The sequence below is a fragment of the Maylandia zebra genome, linkage group LG15 (genome assembly GCF_041146795.1).
Source record: "Maylandia zebra isolate NMK-2024a linkage group LG15, Mzebra_GT3a, whole genome shotgun sequence".
NCBI classification, from domain to species: domain Eukaryota; kingdom Metazoa; phylum Chordata; class Actinopteri; order Cichliformes; family Cichlidae; genus Maylandia; species Maylandia zebra.
Window position 1 is genome coordinate 37,423,842 of NC_135181.1, and position 22,782 is coordinate 37,446,623.

At 43.0% G+C, this 22,782-nt stretch overlaps 1 protein-coding gene across 1 annotated transcript; it reads left to right on the forward strand.

Moving 5' to 3' along the window:
- The first annotated feature begins 15,531 nt into the window (after positions 1-15,531).
- srek1ip1 (SREK1-interacting protein 1) lies at positions 15,532-22,489 on the forward strand. The gene is made up of 5 exons (XM_004561993.6): positions 15,532-15,687; positions 20,074-20,121; positions 20,854-21,006; positions 21,265-21,340; positions 21,650-22,489. Exons 1-5 carry the CDS (start codon positions 15,675-15,677, stop codon positions 21,885-21,887), a joined length of 528 nt encoding a protein of 175 aa, XP_004562050.1. The 5' UTR covers positions 15,532-15,674; the 3' UTR covers positions 21,888-22,489.
- The last annotated feature ends 293 nt before the right edge of the window (positions 22,490-22,782 follow it).

Genomic DNA, 22,782 nt, shown 5'->3' on the forward strand with positions numbered 1-22,782 from the left:
CGTTTCATTTAACCCAAGTAAAATAGTCACAGGAACTCAACTTGGCTTCTGCTGAAGAGTGAGTATACACGTATGTGATATTTATAGCATAGCAGATGGTGACTTGTGCACACATTGAGATCATGTATCAGCGGAAACTGTGCAGCAGGGTGGCCTTCCTCCATTGCGTGGTCTGTTTAAACAGACCTTCTATCCTTTCTCTACAAGGAAAACAAATCTCCGCAAATCTAAAAAGAATCCATCTTCTGAATAATAATTTCTGTTTGTCGCTGAAACAGTAGTATTGTTTATTTTGAATTTATATCAACTATGAAGAGCTAACATATCTTTCTAATGGTGAATATATCTTCATTTAGAATTTCATGTAACACTGTAGTTTTTAAATGTATAGAAAACTTGCAGTTTCATGCATACCTCTTCACACACACACAGCTCTTTAATTTCAGCATCTGGATCCTGGGTCAGATTCCCCTGAAACGTCCCTTTCCTCTGCTTTGAACACGCTGGGGTCTTTTAATGTATAGATTGTGTAAATTACAGTGATTACCTAGACTCTGCCATTCAAGGATGGGGGGGGGGGCATGTTTGGGTTCAGGTTGTTGAGGCAAGGATGTATGTGTGGGTGGTGCCAGACCACCAAACCGCAGTTCTAAAAGAAAGAGCCCAATCGTTCCTCCTGACTTTTAAAAGACAGCATTTAAAAGACCATTTTCAAGATGACACAGTGATAGAGGAAAAACAGCCTGGGCCAAGGATATTGATGGTGAAAGCTGCAGATGCTTGAGAGGACATCTTTAAAAACAGGACATTTAATAGGAAAAGATGGAAAAGACAGACTGGCTGCCAGATCAGAACTTAAAGAGGACAAAAACAGCACTGCTGGAACAATTAAACTAAGTCTGCAATGATGCTTGTGATCTGTTTTGGCCGTGTCGCAAATATGACCCCCCCCCCCCCCCCCCCCGCCCTGCCCCCGCCCCTTTTCTTTCTTTCTTTACTCTGAGCACATACTCATAGAGTGACATCCATGAAACAGATGAAGAAGAGATCTGGATCAATTTAAGAAGGGAACATAAATGATGTAGGCCATATTTATGAGCAGGGCTGGTGACTGGGATCCTATCTCAGAATAGTTGGAAGGCTGGCCATAAAATGTTTTATTGCTGGCATGCAACTGAATTGGAAATGGGGAGTGGAGGGAGCAATGAGAGGTGAAGTCCCCCAAGACCCGGGTCCAGGCTTAAGACAGCAACTCGTATCAGCTATGGCAAGATGGTGCTACTTCAACAAGAAACACTGACAGCTTTGAGAAGTGCGTGCAACTCTGTGATGTCAGACCAAAGAAGTCATAACATAGAAAAACAGTTAATTACTTTAAACCTATTCCCAGGTGTATAGCACCACTTTAACTGCATGCACTGAAAACTGTATTGCACGATGTCATAGAAATAATACTTTCATGGGCGCTTGGTGACCACATCAAAAATGTCCTAATGATCGTTGGTTTGCTAACCTTTGCTCTGCTTCTGGCTCCCTTAGCAACATCGCAAACACACACACACACGCGCACACACACACACACACACACACACACACACACACACACACACACACACACACACACACACACACACACACACACACACACACACACACACACACACACACAAAACCGACTTACCTGTGCAGCAACATCTATGGAGAAGAAGTATAATTAGAAACAGTATCATTTTGACTCAAAGCCTCAAAAACTTCTTCAACACCCCCACTCCCCAGTTTTCTCCACTTACTTCTTCTTGCTGATCCACTTCCTCGACCTTTGCCTCTTTCACTTTCTCTAAACACCAGGTGATTACAGTCTGCCTCTTATACTGCCTTCTGCAACAGTGGCTGATTAACTTTCTTTCTCACTGCCGGCATATCCAAAGACATAATAAATAACCGATGCAAAAATGAAAAGCTATTTCTCTTCCAGCACTACCATGTTGCTGCCTTGGCCTGAATCTTTTGTATGAGGCAGATGCGGAGTGGGATAAGGAAACACACTTGTTTGGACAAACACACATAAATGCACTCACCTTCTTACCAGTTTACATCAGAAACATCCATCAAATCAGAGAGCCGGGCCTGTTTTCCCTCCCTGCGCTGCCCATCTTTTCTGTCTACAATGGACTGAATCAAAGTCTTTTTCTCTCTTTGTGTCCTCTGTGGACACATGATTGTCAGCAGCTCACATAGGTTCAGGCTTTGTAGTTGGCTGTGAGGAAGAGCCTGAGTTGGTTTCAAAGGAGTCAAACTGGGACAAAGGGTTTAAAGAATAGACTCGAATAAACAAGTGTGAGGATGCTGTATGTTGCAAAGACACGAATATGTGCTAATGAGAGGTATATTTGATTGAAAACAGCCAGTATCGGGGAGCGCAGACAGCGTGGAAACCCAGAGAGAAACATTTGTATTCAGGATTGTTGAGCAGGTCTGAGGGGAGAGAAGATGAGTTCTAATCAACAAGACTGTGGTGTAGGCTACCTGCCTCACATTCCTTGCCTCCCACTCAACTAAGCACTCTGCTTACCCTAGATACACTCCACATCAAAGAGCCCTCATTACAGAAGCGATCACACTTGCAGGGAAAGAGTCAGGGTGCGAGAGCAAGAGAGCACAGAGGGAGGGAGGGAGGGGAGGGAGGACAGGAGGGCCAAGGAAGAGCAACAACGCTCAGAAGAAGCAGAAGTATCATACAAAATAAAAAATCACTTCCAGCTGCGTTTTTCTTCAGCTGGCAAGACCTTGAAAAAACACAACAAACAGCTGCTGAGAACAATGTGCAAAAAAAAACAAAACAGCTTGAAAAATCTTATTCAAGCATAAAAGAAAGTATGTGAAGGCCTAGAAGATTAATTTTAATAAATCCAGAGTCCAGTCAGCGCAGTCAAATAGCATAAATTCAAAGTCAAGCTCCAGCTCATCTTGGCTTTTGTTTTTCCTTTTGAAAGTGGTCCAGAGAGAGTTCCCCTTTCCCCCCACGGCCACCCAGGCATGATGCTTGTACTTGTGGGAGAACATTGTGTCAGTCGGTTAGGTCAGGCGACTCCACGACTGGCGCTTGAGGTCAGACGTAGGTTTATTTTTCTAGGCAGGCCCCTGCCAAAAAACATCCTCTGCAGTATCCTCAATATTCTCCAGGTGCTCACCAGACAGGGAATGTAAGCAGCACCGGAGGAGACTGCTTCTTTCGTTCAGCTTGTAAAGAGACTTTTATTTCTGTTTTACAAATTGACCATTTCGGTTGAAAGCTCACGCGTGGATTAGCAACACAGAAATTTGTCGCTGACATTTCTTTTCGGGGCTCACTCGACCACCCAGGGGACTTCATGCACTGATACATTTAAAACCCTTTAAAGCAACTCCTCAGAGTTTCAACCTCTGTCATTTATTTGACCTATGGAAGCAATTCAAGAAGTGTAAACTTTCACTCAGAATAAAATATTGCAGAGGCTACACAAAAATTCAAAAAATATTAAAAAAAACCCGTATCATTCTGTCCGATCCTTTTAGCACCACTAACATGCTAAAGTCTGCAGTTATTATACAGAAAACAGCTGCTGTTATGTATTGTAGATAGAAAGGGAATAAGCATCTTGCTAAAGCACTCTTCACAACCCTCACTCAGCCTTAGGAGGAAAAAAAAACTGCTCATACTTAAACATTCATCTGCCCCCAGCCCAATTTCCAGATTCTGGTTGGGAGGAGGAGGGGGGCTCAAAGAGTCACCACAGTACTTTGTGTAAGGCCACAGTTTGAAGCTCAGTCTTTGCCTTGTTTTGGTGCCACAAAGTCGTGAATAATGAATCTGAACGCACGCAAAAGCTGGCAAATGAATCCGAGTGTGAGCGTCCCAGCAGAGGACAAATTGTTTCAGTGTTTTGTTTTCAACTGCGCTCATAAACTCACGACACGTTGCCAAAAGTTTTTTAATGACTTCATAATGGTGCATGCATAAAGGCCCATTATTCATCTAATTTGGAGAATTTCATAAAGAGATGGCAACGTAACCCTTCTATTTTCTGCACATTAACCTGTTGCACTTTATTATTATTTTAGTTCAAAGTGGTTTGTGTGCGTTTGGGTATTTCTTTTTTTGTGTCGTTATCATTTTTGGAAACATATTGCATGCACTGCCACTCTTAGATATGCTTAAAGAAGATACCCGCAAATTATCAAATTATATGGCATGTTTTCTTTTTAATTCCCATTTTTATTTAATCTTTATTTATGTCATGGTCCTGGGCCATGTGGGCCCAGTATTCTTAGTTTTCATGTATTTTTGTATTTTGTTCTTTATTTAGGCCATGCTTCCTGGGTTGATCTGTTACGTTGTTCCTTATGTGTTTTCCCTTCGTGACTCTTACCCCCTGTGTGCCCCTCTGTGTATTTATGAGCCCTCGTCTCTCTTTGTGCTTTATTCTATGTTTTCCCCAGCCCGTTATGTCTGCGTTCTCCCCGTGCTCTCTCTCCTCCTGTTTGAACCTCTGTGTACTTCCTGCTTTACTTTGCCCATCTCCCATCAGTGTTACGTTCACTCCTGCCGTGTCTTGTTATGATTATCAGTGTCACCTGTGTTCCCCGTGTGCATCCACTTCCCCTGATCTTCCCTCATGTGTATTTAGTCTCTGTGTTTCGTACAGTCTGTGTCGCGTCGTCTGTGTTCCCACCCTCCGTGTTTCCATGCCCGGTCTATTGTATTCCAAGTCATAGCCTTACCTTAGTTTATTCCCAGTTTAGGTTTCTGTTTAGTGATTGCTCTTGTGCTGCCCTTATTCTGGTTTGCTTCTTTGTATTCATCAGCCACAATAAAAGGCTCGCTTTTGTTTAAGTTCACTTCCTTATCACTCGTGTCTGCACCTGAGTCCCCCACGCACTCTCCACTCGGTCCGTCACAGCGGACCGTGACAATTTAAAAGTTATAAAGTGATAATAATTTGTTTCCTTAGGGAAAAAAAATTATTTTACAGCTTTTTACTTTTACTGCATGGAGATGAGCTTGTTTATGACAGAAGACTGAGCAAAAATCGATGAGCTGAAACATAACAACCCCTTATATTTGGAACACAGATGCTAAAGAACGTGTAAAATGGAATAATAATAATAATAAATGGATGAGATCAGTCATTGATTTTAACTGGAATAGTTTTATCATCCTCAATGAAATGGTACGAAGGACATGTGGAATAATCATAACTGTCTTATATAAAAATGAATCATACAATAAATTTATATCCAACAGAGGAATCCCCCATCCTTGACTTTATGATTTCTTCCAGTAACTCAGATACGCAATTATAGTATCAGTTTTTTAGAAGTGAATACATCTTTGACAATTTTCTCTTCATCACAGAGTAAAATCCTTTGACCCTCATACTTACAGTATGTATTGGGTCTTTTATTTGTTTAGTTATCTGTTCTCACCATCAATTTCCATTCAAGCAGACTGTGAGAGTCATTTTGTCTTTTCCACTAATTAAATTCTTTGCATCTTCCAGTGGCTTATTTACTGTAAAGTTTCTCCACAGATCTGATCTCAAATAGCCTTTGTTTTAAATCTCTCACTTGAGGCAATAAACCAAAAGAGATAAAACCTGTTCCTTTGAAGTGTGTGTTAGCCTTGTTAAATAACTGATGCTTCTTAACGGCAAACCTTGAAAAGAATCACAGAGGTTTGCTGCAAAAGCTCAGATAAAGACTATCCTTAGAGTGAATATTCTACTGCTGTTAGGACCATTTTTCACATCATTTTTAACATTTTTAAACATTTTTAAATGTTTGAGGCATAGCTCTCATGAGCCATGATTGTCCTTTTTATTTTTTTTAGCATGTATACCAATAACATGAGCAGAAAAGTGAGTCAACCAAAATGAAGACTGGTCTGAGAAATAAAGAGCTTTGTGTTATTTTCGTTTGACCACAAGATGGTGTCACTCCTTCCACTTTCCAAGCTGTTTCTTCTTCATTTGAAACAATTATCATGGTCAGTCATTGTTTGCGTTCTCAAGAATCAGTCTTGAGTAGGGATGGGTATCGTTTAGGTTTTATCCGATACCGGTGCCAAATCGGTACTTTTGAAACGGTGCCGGTGCTCAAACCGGTGCTTAAAGAATGGAGCACACAAAATTGGTCCTAAAACCTCTCATGTTCAGCTGGTTTTTTGTAAAAAGATAACAAAGTTTGCCTTTTCTGCAGCTTTGGGGCATATATGGTATCACTCTTGGCTGGAAGCAGTGCTTAATCAATGGAAAAAACACAAACTTTGTCCAAAAACCTCTCATGTTTAGCTGTTTCCCTCTTTTTCTTTAGTCATTTTAGCCTTTTTGGCCAGGGTGAAGGGAGTATCTGCCATCAAACAAGAAGACAGCCGCATGTAGCTATGATGGTGTTTGCTAGTTCACCTCACATGCATTAATGTAATAACGTGGTACGTAAATTACACATGAACAACATTAAGCTACTCACGCAGAGAAGAACGGCTGCTGCTGCCATCATCATTTCTGCTACACTGACAGGGCTAGGGGCCAGGACTCTCCTCTTCGGGGTTTTTGGGGGATATTGCTAACTCCGGGTCCGTTAACAGGCAACCCACGCACAGTAGATGTGCTCGCTGTGAGGTCTCGCAGCAAGCTATCATACGGCGCATTTCTGGGCTTTTAAAAAAAACTATGCGTCGCCAGGTGTTTCATCGGATTTCAGGTGTTACCTCCTTTGACAGTATCACCTTAAAGCACTTGTTGCAGGCTGCTGAGTTTGCATATTTTGCTGTGAAGTACAGCCAGACTTTTGACCGCTTCGCCTTGGCCATTTTTAATCTGTAGCTCTGCATCTAAAAGAACGTACGTACCTGGCCCCGCCTACTATCCTCGGAAACGTAAAATGATTGGCTAGAATCTAAAGTGTATCACAGCTCAGGAAAAAAAAAAGCACCGAAATAAAGCACCGAAATGTGCGCTGCTTTTCGGTCTGGTTACTACCGTTTATGTCAGAACCGGTGCCATCATGGCACCGGACACCGGTACCCATCCCTAGTCTTGAGCAAGTTGTGATGCATATTTTGCTTCCCTTCCTTTTATAAGAACCCTTATTTAGCCAGGAACTCCTATTAAGATCAGATCTTTTTCACAGGGAAGAGTTGGTCAAGCAAGGCAGCCAAAAATATTAAAAATACAACAAGCTCAGCATAATATATAAGATTTCCTATTTTCCTATTTAGTCTAAAAATGCAAATTGTTCAATCCTTTCAGGTTCTCATTAAAAACTTCAGGCTTGCCTACACTCTCACCAATTCTTCCAGGAAAAGTGGTCAAATATTCAGTCAGAATTATGAAAGTAGCGTGTGGATAGTCTTTGGGGCCTTTTAGTTTGAGAATATGCTTCACTTCTGATTCAATAGTCTTCTCCATTTCTAAAACAAAAGGCAGAGTCCTGGGTAGTTATCCCCTTGTGGGGTTTGGCCCCTTTAGAGATGGTCTTGAGGGCCACTGACCCACTATGTGAGCCAATGTGTGAAAAAAAATGGGTGGGTTGTCACCATCACTTTGAGACTTTCACCCAAGTTATGATGTGACCTATTGAGGTCATCTGAGTCGTGGTATGAATTGAAGCACCTGGGAAGCGATCCCTGGTTGTGGTAAAGACCCACACCTTTTTTTCACACAAGTACCCATATGATGACTCACATAATCAATAGAGGGTCAAGGACCCTCAGGACCACCTCCAAAAGGTGACAAACCCCACTAGGGTTAAATACCTGGGACTCTACATCTTTTGTTTTAGAACAAAGAAGATTCTTGGATGAGAGGTGAAATGTCTTCACAAACCTAAAGAAGTCCAGTTGCCTTCTTTTTTCAGTCTCCTAAGACTTAACAGATTAGAAAAGTGCTTGTGTGAACGGGTGTGAGTGGATGAATGAATTAGTTGTATAAAGCGCTTGGAGTGCTCAGATAGAGTAGAAAAGCACTATATAAGAACCAGTCCATTTACCACCATGAACTGGATGACTGAGAACAAGCTTGTTGATGGCTATCGAAAATGTCTAGTCAAATGTAACTTGCTAAGAGATATTAAATCAAATATACCCCTGCATGTATACTTTTGATCCTTTTTTTCCTTCCCCGCCTGTCCCGTTTGGTTCTTTTGCCATCAGAATTATCGTCTAAAGGCCAAGAAAGATGCCCAACGGATTTACTTTACCAAATGGACCAATACGGCAAGCCCCCTTGCCGTATTGGTCCATTTGATTGACCTTTGTTTTTATTGTTTATTTTATCTTAACTTGCTACACATGGGACAGACATGACTGGGGGAAAGAAAAAGGAGATTGAGAGGTAGGGGAAGAAAAACAGTGTGGAAGAGGAACGGTGATAAAGGGCAAAAAACAAAAAAAACAAACAAAAACAGACAAAAAAAAAAAAAAATACATATATCAATCACCTGGATCATCTGTTGAGAAAGGGAGGGAAAAAAAAGAGCAATATAATAAACAACATCGTGATAATCTATGTAAATATAACAGTAAATGCCAAATGTTGAATATTATTTTGCAGCACGTAAGATCGACAGTGCACAGTGTGCTTTGAGGTAGCAGCCAAAAAAGGTGTAGTTTATGTCTGTGAGCACCCGTGTGTACACCTGTGAGCATGAGCGCGCTTGTATTCAAAAGGTTCCTTCATGTAACGATGTGCTAGAGGGTGTGGGGAGCCATTGCCCCGTCCACCAGGGCATGAAGCAGGTATGGAGGAGATCCAGGCTCCAGACATCCAGAGACCCTCAGAGCACAAGAGACCAAGGAAGACCAACGGAGCGGCAACCGTGCCACTCTCCCGGAAAGAGCTGAGGAGAGCCCCAGATGAGGGGTCACTCCGCAGCCGCGGAGCAGAAGCCAGAGGGGGGTTGCAGGGACGTGCCCGTGAGCTCCGCCAGCAGCCAGCTGTGCCAGAGTGGACCAAGCCCCAGGCCCAGAGGCCGAGGGCACCCCACCCCCCAAAGGGGCCCAAGCGAGCCCCTGGCTCCGACAAGCAGCCACCAGGAGTGAACCGGTGCATACCTGAACAGCACACTGGACAGTACCGGTCTGACTTGGGAAACATGAAAAACTGGGTGAATCCGTAGACTGGGAGGAAGCTTGAGTTTCACAGCAGAGGGCGAAATGACCGTGTGGATGACATACGGCCCAATAAACCGAGGAGCCAGCTTGTGGGAGGAAACCTTAAGGGGAACATCTTTAGCCGATAGCCACACCTTCTGCCCTGGAGTGTACTGAGGAGCTGGTGATCATAGACGATCCGCATAGTGGCGGTGGCAGGCAGTAGCCTTCTTCAGTGCCTCCTGAGTCCGAGTCCAGACGTGGCAGCAGCACTGGAGATGGTGCTGGACGGAAGGCACAGCCAAATCAGCCTCTTCCTCAGGGAATAAGGGAGGCTGATAGCCTAGGGACACTTCAAATGGAGAGAGACCATTGGATGCAGAAATATGTGAATTGTGCGCATACTCTACCCATGGGAGATGTGCTGACCAGGTAGCCGGGTTATGGGAAACCACGCAGCGGAGCATGGATTTTAGTTCTTGGTTGAGTCTCTCAGTCTGTCCATTGGTTTGAGGGTGGTAACCAGAACTGAGGTTGGCTTGTGCACCTAGGGCTGAGCAGAAAGTTTTCCAAACCTGGGATGTAAATTGAGGTCCCCTGTCAGAAGTGACTTCAGCAGGAATTCCGTGGAGTTTGAAGACGTGGTCAATCATCAGTCTTGCAGTTTCCGTGGCAGTGGGTAGTTTTTCCAGGGCAATGAAGTGAGCTGCTTTAGAAAACCTGTCAATCACAGAGAGTATTACTGTTTTACGGTTGATCTGATATCCTCGTGTTGGTGTTGTTCCCAGATCATCATACTAAATGTTGTTCCAGGATCAACATTGCAAGTGACCAATCAGAATGTTGTGACGTCATACTTTTGCGACTTCGGGAAAAACCGGCGTAAAACAAAAAACTGTACTAAAGCTGCGTGAAACCGCCTCTGTCCGCCGATCAACGGACCCTGACCCTAACCGTAACCCTTTAATAAACAGTAAGCAGAATTGATATTGTCCTTGCAACATTGGAATTTCATAAATGCACGAATGGCTTGGCGCGCAAAAGAATAACGTCACAACAATGTGATTGGTCACTTGCAATGTTGAACCTGGAACAACATTTTCATGATGGTCTGGGAACAACACCAACACGAGGATATCAGATCATCCCTGTTTTACCTGCTGACCTAGGCAGTCCAGTGACAAAGTCCAGGGAAATGCGGGACCAAGGATGGGAAGGTACAGCTAGAGGTTGTAGAAGACTGGAGGGTCGCTGATTTCTTGTTCCTGGCCCACACGTCACAGGCAGAGACGTATTCCCGCACATCACGCTCCAGAGTTGCCCACCAGAAGTGACGACGTAGTAGTGCGATGGTGCGGCCGATTCCAGGATGGCAGGAAAACCCGGAGGTATGTGCCCACTTAATTACAGCCAAACGGGCTGCTGTGGGAATGAAGCAGCGACCTGGAGGACATGTGCCAGGGTCTGGCTCGTCCTGCAATGCTCGCTGGATGGATTCCTCTATGACCCAGGATGAAGATGCCACGTGGCAGGAGGTAGGAGCTGGTTCAGTGGGTTCAGCGTCTGGGTCGTAAAGACGAGACATGGCATCGGCCTTGGTGTTCTTGGAACCTGGATGGAAGGAGATGGCAAACTTGAAGCGATCAAAGAACAGAGACCAACAGGCCTGCCGGGCGTTTAGACACTTGGCAGTTTTGAGATAAGTAAGGTTTTTATGATCTGTGAAGATGGTGAATGGGTGTTCAGCTCCTTCCAATAGGTGACGCCACTCTTCCAGGGCTAACTTAATAGCCAGCAACTCTGTCTCCTACATCATAGTTGCGTTCAGCTGATGAGAGTCGACGCGGGAAAAAAAAAAAAAAAAAAAAAAAAAAAAAAAAAGAGCGCATGGGTGTAACTTGGCCTTGGGTCCTGAATGCTGTGAGAGGACAGCTCCGACACCAACATCGGACGAGTCAGCCTCCAGAACGAATGGCTTGGAGTGGTCTGGGTGACACAACACTGGAGCTGAGGTAAATAGTCGTTTGAGTCTACTGAATGCTGCCTCAGATTCAGGTGTCCAGATGAACTGTCTTTTGGTGGATGTGAGTGTAGTGAGATGAGTGGCTACCTGGCTGTAGTTGTGAATAAACCTCCGGTAGAAATTGGCAAAGCCAAGGAAATGTTGTAGGTGCTTGCGTGACGTGGGCGTGGGCCACTCCAGAATTGGCTGGATCAGTCTTCACCTGCCCCCCTGCGAGTATATAGCCAAGAAAGGTGACGGATTGTGCACGAAACTCACATTTCTCGGCTTTGACATAAAGTCGGTTTTCCAGGAGACGTTGGAAGACTGCTCGGATGTGGACATGGTGTTCCTGGGGGGTTTTGAAAAAAAATGAGTATGTCATCTAGATAAACAAAGACAAACCGGTTCAGGAAATCACAGAGCACATCGTTGACCAGGTTCTGAAAGACAGCGGGGGCATTGGTTAACCCAAACGGCATGACCAAATACTCAAAATGACCTAGGGGCGTATTGAAAGCCGTTTTCCATTGCAGAGATCCAGTTTGGAGATGTTGACTAGCCGGCTAGAGGGAAGCGGAGCACCAGGTAGAAGGTCGATAGCGCAGTCATAAGGTCCGTGAGGTGGCAATGATGATGCTTTGCGTTTACTGAAAACTTCTTGGAGGTCATGATACTCAGGTGGGACGAGGGTGAGGTCGACAGGATCTGTGTCTGAGGTGTTAGTGTCAGGGGAACCTGGCGGTAGGGCGGACGTGAGGCAGTGGACTAGATAAAAAAGGCTCCAATTAGCAATTTACTCCCAGACCAGTCTATGTGAGGGTTGTGTTTCTTTAGCCAGGGGTAGCCTAAGATGAGTGGTGAATCAGGAGAGGAGAAGGTGAACAAAGTAATGGCTTCACGGTGGTTTCCAGAGGTGACAAGGGTTACGGGGCCGGCCTGATGGGTTATCTGAGAGAATATTTGATTGTTCAATGCAGTAAAAGGGATGGGAGGATCAATTTTTTGGAGTGGCAACTGAAGGCGTCTAGCGATAGCTAAATCAATAAAATTTTGCTCTGCTCCAGAATCAACGAGAGCGTGGAGAGGGTGAGAAACCTGATCTAGACAAAGGGTGACTGGTAGAATTAACTGGGGTTTGGAACTGTAAGAGGATCCGCCCACCTGTATCCCTGAAATTACCGGCGGGCAGAGCCTTTTGGCCAAACCGGGCACTGTGCTAACCTATGCTCCACTGAGCCACAGTAAAAACATGCACCCGACCGAAGCCGTCGCTCTCTCTCCTCTGGTGTGAGACGAGAGCGGCCGATTTGCATAGGCTGAAGCTTAGCCACCAGATATGCTGAATCACTAGCAAAAGAACGGGGAGAATGTGTGAATGCGAGAGAACATTCTAGTAGAAAGGCAGTACAGCGACACTGCTCAGCGACGGAGTAAGGCTCGGGTTCTGGGAATGCAGCATCGCGGAAAACTGAGCCTGAAGGAGTGGCCTGAGCTGGGGAAGACTGGGGAGGTTCTGCCACGGGTGCAGGAGACGCCGAGGACGGGTATGGAGTAGTGGAAAGAGCTGACTGAATTTCCTGCAGGGAAGCTAAGATCTTAGCCTGAGTCTATGGCTTGGCACCGGGTGTCGAGGGCCTGCAACGCTTGCTCATGAGCCCCTAAACTGGCTCCCTGCTTGGAGACTGTTGCACGTACTGGGTCTGCTGAGTCCATATTCTGGCAAGTTCATACTGTCACGGGACCGAGTGTTCTGTACTGAACAGGACTCAGGCACAGAAACCCAGAGCAGAGACAGCAGATGGTGTAACAATAATTTATTAGGTTTAAGCGCTAGAAACGCAGCAAGGGCAAAAAACAACCAGATGTGGAGTTTGACATGGCGTGGCCTGGGAAACGTGGCTAGGGCGAGGGCTAGATGCAGAGTGGAGCTGAGCAAGGAACAGTCACACTGAAGAGAGAGGACAGTGGAGTTATGGAGGTAGTGGAGGTAGCTCTGAAGTGGTAAGTTGTAAGTATAGCAGTCCTTACTTGCAGTAGGGGACGCAGAGTGTTGAGAGGGGGGGTGATGAGAATTCAGGGAGCTGAGTGGCGTGGCAAGGCTGACCTGAGATGCAGGGTCTTCAGATGGAGTGTGATGGCAGGAGGGCAGGCAGGTGAGGCACAGAGTGATTTTCAAAATGATTGCTTGGTATCCTGAGTCTGGAGGAGGCGCGTGAGCCAAAGTGAATCCAGCAAATGGGTTGATGACAAACTGGTAGTGAATGAACATCATCGTGTGGCTTAAATCCCTCTGGCTTGATTGCCTGCAATAGGCTCCAGGTGTGCAGGAGCTGGAGGAGGTGGCCCTGCCCAGGGGCGGATCCCAGGTAGGTTCAGGAGCCTTATGGAAATTCCAGCCACCCACCGCAGACCATGACAGACCCAGGTAGTGTTACCCTCTTCCCTGGGGTGGAGAGAAGCAGACCGCTCCCGACTCCACAGCAGCAGGGAGGCCCCACATTCCAGACCCCAATCGGACAGCCAACTCCTCCTCCCAGCCCCCCCGCCCCAACAGGCAACAGAGAACGGGGTGTGTGAAGACTCCAAACCTCCCTCCGCCCACTCATATGTAGTGTTGATGCATGTGTGTTCCAAGGTGCATTTAAAACCCAGGAGGGCATGGAGCTACCTGCCAGAGAACAGCAGGTAAGCGCATAGCCCCTCCCGGTATACTTTCGATCCTATGTGTAATAGAGAAAACACATTCATCCCCATGGTGATTGTGTGTAAACTTTTGACCACAAGTGTAATCTTGTTTCCCCAAAAAGAATTCCCGTTTTATTATTGCAAAACATTTTCCAGTTTTAGTAGGAGAACTGGAGTACTACACACCTACAGTATATTGTGTTTTTCAGTGTAGAATTTCCTTGCCCTTCTCATCTTCAGTACTTGTTAAATTTGGTTCCTGGATTTAAAAGTCTTTCCAACGGGTTAATGTACATATTCAGCTCTCAATATTGCCTATTGTATGCATTTAGTGCTTATTTGTTAATGGCATACTTCAAAGTAACCCCCCCCCCCCCCCCCCCCCCCCCACACACACACACACACACCACAGAAGCTATTTCTATGTATTCTATGTATGTATTTGTTAATTCAATCTGATGTGTAATCAACAAGGACCGGGGAATTTTTAGCCACAGCCCAGTTGAAAATAGTGTGAAGTTAAATGGGGCAAATTCATTTCCAGCTTTCCTGTACTCATTTTGGAAATCCTTAGCTGCTTTTTGTGTTATTGTGTTATTGGCTCTCTTTCGACTGTGGTTTTCATTTGAGTTATTCTTGGAAACCTGTGCCTATAGAAGCTAAATCCAGGTGGTCAGAAATGCTAAATACTAACTAATTTGAGGTTGAAAATTACATAATAAGAAGTTGTTTTTAGAAGTCTCTAGAATCTGTTTTATTTCCTTTAGTTTATGATTAAGCTAATTGGACTTGGGTCATGCAGTTCATGGATCATAATTTCTGCTAGTTTTTACTGTAAATAACAACTAGCAGAACAAGTGTGAAGAAATTGAGTTCTTCACACAACAAGCTACAGGAAATATCTATGAAGCTCAATTCAAATGAGCCAATTTTTGTAGTAAAACTTAAAACAGACAGACAAAGTTACTGTAAGTAACAACAGTTTCAGTTTGGGGGCTCATTTCATAGTATTTTTTAGCATTTATAATTTTATTTTAGTTATATTATTTTCTTTAAATATCTTGCTTTTGTCTATATTTTCCAAATTAAAAAAAACTAATAATAATAAAAATGAGGTGCAAAAGTTCTTTGACTGGGCTGAACTTCAGAGCCGTGAGGCATCATATGTGTAGTTGAAAGGAACATCATTTCAATAGTAAACAAGGTAAATCACATAATTAAAACTAGCCCACGCTAAAGCATGTGGCATCATCAAAGATCAGGACTGAGATTGTTTTCGTGTATGTGCGTCCGTGCATTTGTGTCACAGCCACAGACATGATGGTGAGAGCATGTCTGGGGGCCATGCATCTGTCAACATTTTCCATCTGCCAGTCCGACTCTAGCTGCCTGCAATTAACCCCTTACAAAAACCACAGCTGACTTTACTGGCAAAGCAGTCATGCATGGCACAAATATTTCAGGGTTTTTTTGTTATAGCGTCACCAGGGTCTGACAATGGCAGATTATTCATAGCTTATGTAAGTGTAAACATTGAAGACAATAGAACATTATATTTAGATTATTCACTTTTCTATATTTTTTCTTGTTTTTTTTCCACAAGAAATCCTTGTGAAAATATGTCACACAGTCTGCTGCTCCAACTCCTTTCCGTCGGGCGGCGATAATGCGCCACTAGTTTGGTTTCCTTGCCGTCAGTAAGAAAAAAATACACGAACATAAGCAGGGGGAACGCGGTAGTTTATAGAACAAGTGTTTCCTGTCGACGGTATTTGGTGTGAGGACGCTGTTGGCTGATTCGCGCTATAACAATACTAAGTTTTGCTGTTTGCGGGCTTTATTGTGGACACAGTGATGGCTGTACCAGGTGGGAATTATATTTCAAATGTCTAACTTACTTATCTTCGCAGTTTCTATTGTATTATTCATGTAGTTTTCGCTGGAATGATAAGAGCTGACAGGGTAACTAACGCATTGGTAACACAAAGTGGGGCTTACGTTTACGTTAGCTTAACGTATTTTAAGAACACAAACCCTTTGAAGTGAAGTCTGTGCAATGACTAACCCAGCGAGGAACTTGGCTACGTTTAGCACACGGGGCTACATTGCGGTTGATGTACAGAATAGCGTAAAGCACAGTACTTGTAAATGTCGAGATACTCCATGTAAAACACTCATGGATTCGATTTTAGTACTTTTTGTTATGATTAGCTCTTGTAACTAGCATTAGGCTTATCTCCTTTTTGGTTGAGTAGAGAGAGTAAAATAATAATAATATTAATATATCACACAACATATGCACTCAATTAGTAACTTTATTAGATACATCTGTTACCCTTGTTACCTTTTAAAGTAAATAATCAATCAGCTAATCACGTAGCAATAACCTGGTGCATTTAGTCAGGTCGACATGGTTAAGGTGAGCTGCTGAAATTCAAACCGAAGATCAGAATGAGGGGAAATGTGAATTTGAGTCTGCTGTGGTTGTTAGTGTCAGATGAGCTGGTCAAAGTATTGAAACTCAGTAAACTCACACTAAACAATCTATGGGGTTTTGAATGGACTGAAAAAGAGCTCATATCCAGTGAGTGACAGTAGGGCTGCCACGATTTGTCGACTAGTCACGATTATGTCGACTATCAAAATCGTCGACGACTGATTTAATAGTCGACGCGTCGTTTGAAACTTTGTAAGATCACAAAAGACGCAGGCAGGGCCGTGCAGAGAGGTTTAAAGGGGCGGGTGCTCAAAGTTAAAAAGGGGCGCATTGAACCAGGCTGAATAACAACAACACACAGTCATCAAGAATCTAATATGGGCAACAAGGCAAAGCAAACGTAGCCGATGTTTTACCTGATGGGTACAATGTTGCTGTTGAGGGGTTTCTGCTGCTCCTGCTGCTGATAGTGCTGGAGGGCAGGGCTGTGCTGATCTGAGACTGTAGACATTAAAGAGTCCATAGGAGAGATGGTAGCTGATTAAACAAGTGTCATGAGATAATAACAAAATGCAAAGATTGGTGACAGCGCTTGGAACCATAAGGCAACAAAAAATTATCCACACCTAACAACTCTTGCACTTAATCTATAATAAAATGATGAGAGAAAAATGTTATAGCACTGCCTTTAGTAGCCTCACATAGCTCTACTGTTTCCTCCTCATGTCCTTACCAGCCATGTCTGGACAATGTTATATCATGAGTATTTTTTTTAAAAATCCATCTAAATAAAACACACACATGCACGCACACACAGTGACGTTTTAGACCTTCTTCAGAATACTGTATATACTGTGGGCATCATGGTGCTGATCCAGAATCTTTACATTATTATTTATTACTAGAGCTACAATAATAAAGCAAAGAGGAGGGGGAAGTAATAAATATGAAATAATGTCATTATGATGATTCCATTTGTTTCACTATCCACTCTGTGCAGGGGCAAAGCTTATTACATTTTTAAACTGTAGACATACAATAATTTCACTGCTGTAAAATCCAAATTTTGTCTTATTTAAAATATAAATCTAATATAATCTGCTTCTTAATGTATGTTCTTTAAAATACAGCGTGTGTTTTTTAAAATATTATAATAATGCATAATTATGTGGACATGCATATTAGATCGTTTTTAGTGAAATATAATCCCTCCAGAAAGACAGGAAAAGCTCTGTAACTTACTTTAAAACTAAATATGTTCCCTAAAACGCTGACAGAGCTACAGACCCATGACAGCCTTACACAGGTAGCCAGCAGCTATGACCAGCACTACTTGTGCAGTTAATAAAAGGACAGGTAATGTTTGTCGCGCTGTTGCACACACAGCACGCTCGTTTGTTTCAGTTCGTCAGTTGCCACAAGACAGCTTACCAACGTGTACGTAATAAGCTAATACTCCTGTGTGCTACACACTACAGTGTACGCTGTACACCTACTTACTGGTTTTGTCGCATCAGTCTGTATCTCTGAGTTAACTTGTGTTTCTCCTACGGCTCTGGACCGCAAAAAATGCGCGTGCTTTTTGTGAGCTCTTTCCCGTCTCATAACCAGCGCGTTCTGCCGTCAAGGGCGATCATTGGTTAAATGTGATCATGTGACTGATGCAAGCCAGATCCTTTTATTTAGCAAAACTGTGATTATAGTATATATTATTGTTGAGGGGCACAGACAGGACTCCGCACGCACGCACACATAAAAAAAATTAAACATTTTTTAAAAGTTTCCTCAACAAAAGGGCACTTTGGGCACCCATCAGGAAAGGGGCGGGTGCTCAAGCCCCTCCAGCCCCCCGCTCTGCACGTGCCTGGACGCAGGAATAAGTGGCAGGATTTAAGAGTGTAATAACGGACTGAAACAGAAGATGGCAGCATTGCATGTACAAGGATGTCAGCTACCGTTAAACCCCGAAGAAGAAGAAGAAGAAGCAGCTGTGTCCCAGAATTCATAGCGCGGCCCAGCGCAGTTTCCAACAATGGCGGCAGCTAGTTAGTTTTAATGTTACTCTTATTATTCTTTCTGGGTCACAAAATAAACGTTTAACATATTTTCAGGCGAGAATGTAGCTGTGTAAACCTCAAATATCTGCTCAGTTTATCAGGACACCACATATTTTCAAAAGCGCTCCGACGTTTTCGGAGACGTCTGTTACCCACTAGCTCGTTAGCGAGCCGGGGGCTAGGCTCACTAGCGCCGTGAGAACACCGGACTCCCCACAAATCGTTTTCAAACCCACCGCTGTCTTTCGCTACTCAGGTTAAATATATATGAGTCACTTAGATAACTTAAAATGTTATTGTTTGGCTTTTTTTTTTTTAGTATTTTATTTGTTCCTGAGTAAATCAGTTTGTCTGAGATTAAAGTTATAGTTTTTGCACAGCTGAATAAACGTCAAGCAGACAGCTGATTATCAGAAGTGTGAGATGCTCCAGAATATACTCCAGTGTCCTGTTATAGTTTAGATAGCAAGGAGTTTATTAAACTTCACCGAAACAATCTGCAAATTTCATAAAAATTTAACAAACTATCATCTTGTCTTTACTTTTAGTGAGCACATACCTTAAACACTTAAAGCTGTAAGCTAATGATAGTTATATAAGAGCAGATGCTGCTGGTGCAATAAGCTGTAGTTTTACGTCTAATGGATGATGATCTGATTAGTCGACTAATCGCAAAAATAATCGGTGACTAGTCGACTATCAAAATAATCGTTTGTGGCAGCCCTAAGTGACAGTTCTGTGAGCAAAAATGCTTTATTAATGCCAGAGGTTAGAGGAGAATGGCCAGATGGTCTGGAGCTGATGGGAAAGCAACAGCTGATGGGAAAGCTGTTGCTGATGGGAAAGCAACAGCTTTCCCATCAGATGCTCTCCTGCATCAAGGTATGCAGGAGAGCATCTCTGAACGCACATGTGAACGTACACGTTGAACCTTGACGCAGATGAGCCCAGAGCACAAAACTGGACAATAGCTGATTTGAAAAAAATGTTGCCTGGTCTGATGTCACTTAAGCTGTCAGACGGTAGGAATAAAATTTGGCATAATCAACTTGAAAACATGGATCCACACTGCCCTGTATCAACAGTGCAGACTGCTTATGGTAGTGTCATGGTGTGGGCGATATTTCTTTGGTACAATTTGGGCCCCTTTGTAATGCAACAGCCTACCTGAATATCATTTCTAACCATATCCACCCCTTGATGACCACAGTGTACCTGCCTCCTGATAGCTGCTTCTAGCAGGAGAATGCACTACAACACTCAAATCATCTCAACCTAGTCTCTTGAAGATGAAAATGAGTTGACTGTTTTCAGATGGTCTCCATAGTCAGCTGATCTCAATCTAGTAGGGCACCATAGGGAGATTCACGGCACAAATGTTCAGCCGACAAGTCTGCAATAACTGTATGATGCTATCATGTCGATCTGGACCAAAACCACTGAGGAATGTTTGCAGCACCTTGTTGAAGCTCTGCCATACAGAATTAAGACAGGTCTGAAGGCACAACGCAGTCCAGCCCTGCACTAGCAAAGTGCACTTAATAAAGTAGCTGTGAGTGGATACCTACTGTATGTTTTGGGTGCTTAAAAAGCATAGTAGCGGGTCATTCTTTATCACCCTTTCACCACTTTATATAGAGCTCAACCAGTATGTTCATTTTATAAAGGCATATGTATTTAATTAGAAGTTTACATAATAATGTGAATATGAATGCATACTTGCATGAAAATCATTAAAAAGCTCTTAACGATCTTACAGGACCTAATAAGGACAACATCAGAGCTGGGTGCAAGAAATGTGGCTATCGTAAGTAAAACTAACCAACACGTTTCATTACAAGCTTCAGAGATGTGTGGATGTCATACTGTTATACTTGTACCCCCAGTATTTACTCAGTGAAAATAGACTTTATTTTCATTATTTATGAGTTAGGACGGAGTCTGTTTTATGGTGCCTCTTACCCAGCCTTTGAGCCAGATTTATTTTGGAAATAAATTGTAATTAGGTTATTTATTTATTTACAACAAGAACACGGGTGCAGCACGGTGGCACGGTGGTTAGCACTGCTGCCTCACAGCAAGAAGGTCCTGAGTTCAATTCCACCATCAGGCCGGGGTCTTTCTGTGTGGAGTTTGCATGTTCTCCCCTTGTTCGCGTGGGTTCTCTCCGGGTACTCCGGCTTCCTCCCACCGTCCAAAGACATGCAGCTTGTGGGGATAGGTTAATTGGATAATCTAAATTGCCACTAGGTGTGAATGTGCGAGTGAATGTGAGTGTGAATGGTTGTCTGTCCCTGTGTGTTGGCCCTGCGACAGACTGGCGACCTGTCCAGGGTGTACCCTGCCTCTCGCCCTATGACAGCTGGGATAGGCTCCAGCGCCCCCTGCGACCCTGAAAAGGATAAGCGGATGGATGGATTTTTTTTTTTTTTTACTTATTTGCATGTCCTCTTATGAGTTTCAAGGTTGAGGTTCAGAGATGTTAATTAAAAAGTGTCCTCACCGCTCTTTACCGCTCTCTCTGACTTTCATCTTTCAGCGGGCCATTTAACATTTGAGTGCCGAAATTTTGTTAAAGTGGACCCTCATAAGGACATTGTTCTGGATGTGAGCAGCACTAGCAGCGAGGAGAGTGAAGATGATGAACCTCAGGTTCAACGCGGCGAGAAGCGAAGCGGCCAGCATCGAAAAGGTCAGAATTGATGCACCTGCCCTTGTTTTCTGTAAGCTTTTAAAATATGCAATTATTTACTGCAAGGCAATTTGCAATAAATACAGCAGTTTTACATAATTCAGCATCCAATCAATACAAGCTGGAGCCTGATTAAAATCAAAAGTGTGGATTTTTGCAATTGGACAGCAGTTATTTTATTAGTTCTTTATTTATATTTATTTATTTTTGATGAGGCCTCTTAGTTATGAGATTAAAGGTGCTGGTTTTGCATGGTAGGTTCCCATGACAGCGATGATGATAGAAAAAGAAGACGAAAACGGAAGAAGAGCAAAGACAGAAAGTCAAGAAAGAGGTAACCTAAATATTTTTGATGTCCCAGTCTACTTGTTTGCACATGTTTAATGTTCATATTATATGAGTTGATGTATTAAGATAGAGCTATGAGAGTGTTGTAACACACTTGTACTCCACTGCTGTCATCCTTGTATTTATTGTGCCTGAGTATTTACTTGCACTACTTGCATAAGTCAGACTCAGTATATATTTATTACCTTTGCAGTTTATTTGGCCGCTTTTCTGAAATGAAAGTGTGTTTACCTTCATAGATAAACTGAGTTATTTGATTTGTTTTTGTCTTTTAATACTTTTTGTATTTACTTAGATCTGATTCATCATCGAGCGACGAGGAGGAGCTTTCAAAAAAGAAAAAGAAGCGCAGCAGGTCGCGCTCTTCCTCTGATGTGGAGCGTAGAAAGAAGAAAAAGAAAATAAAAAGCCAAAAGAAGAAAAGCAAAAAGAACAAAAAAGAGCACGGGAAGCATCACAAAAAAAGAGAGAAGAAAAGGAAACACGAGTCTTCTTCCTCTTCCAGCTCAAGTGACTCCTCAGAAAGTGACTGAACCAAGTAACTTTGCAGCTTTTGGATGTCCAACATATTTATTCTGCAGCCCACAAAACGTAGTATTTAGTGGCAGTCATAAATAAGGCACCTCATCTTGTTGTATATAGGTGTTTCATTAGCGAGACGAAGAATTAAAATGTGAATTTGTGTTCCGTGGTGCCACCCAATGACACCTTATGCAAATTTAACAAACCTCACCCACGTTTTTTTGACGTGTTCAGGAAAACATGCACAAAACCAAGGATCATCCCCTGCTGTAGTTTCTCTTTGTTTTTTTTTCAGGCTTTATGCAATGTCACAAGTGTCATTTGTGTTGTTTAAATGTATAGCTGTAGTCAGAAATCGTTACAGTAATGGAAGCTTTTAAGTCCAATCAAGAAACTTCAAATAATTACTTTACAATAATTTTACTGTCTTACTGTAATGTGGTTGTCAGATTTGTCATCCACATCTTACTGAAAACCATCTGTATTTTAGAAGAGTTCATTCCAAACCATCACAAATATCAATTTTGCATACTTTACCCTTCCTATTGATAGAGCTTCATTTCATATTCACCATTTACTACTTCTGTTGTAATAAAATTTTATATTCGTATCAGTTTATGTGGAACTGTTTCCTGTTTTTGAAAAATGTCTTCTTTCGATATAACATTATGATGATGATGCTCACAAGAGATACAAGCCTGTTGCAGCTTGATTTTATTTTTTTAATCAAAAACATAGAGGGTACAGTACAGTCTTGTGGCAGGTAGAGGGCAGCAACATGCCTAAAATGTGAAATAACCCAGCTGAATTGCCAAAGCAGGGACGGTGATCAGTAATCTTTAAGATGTAAACTTTGATGCTGATATTTTGTTCTTGGTTTGGCAGGCTGCTTAATATCAAAATGTG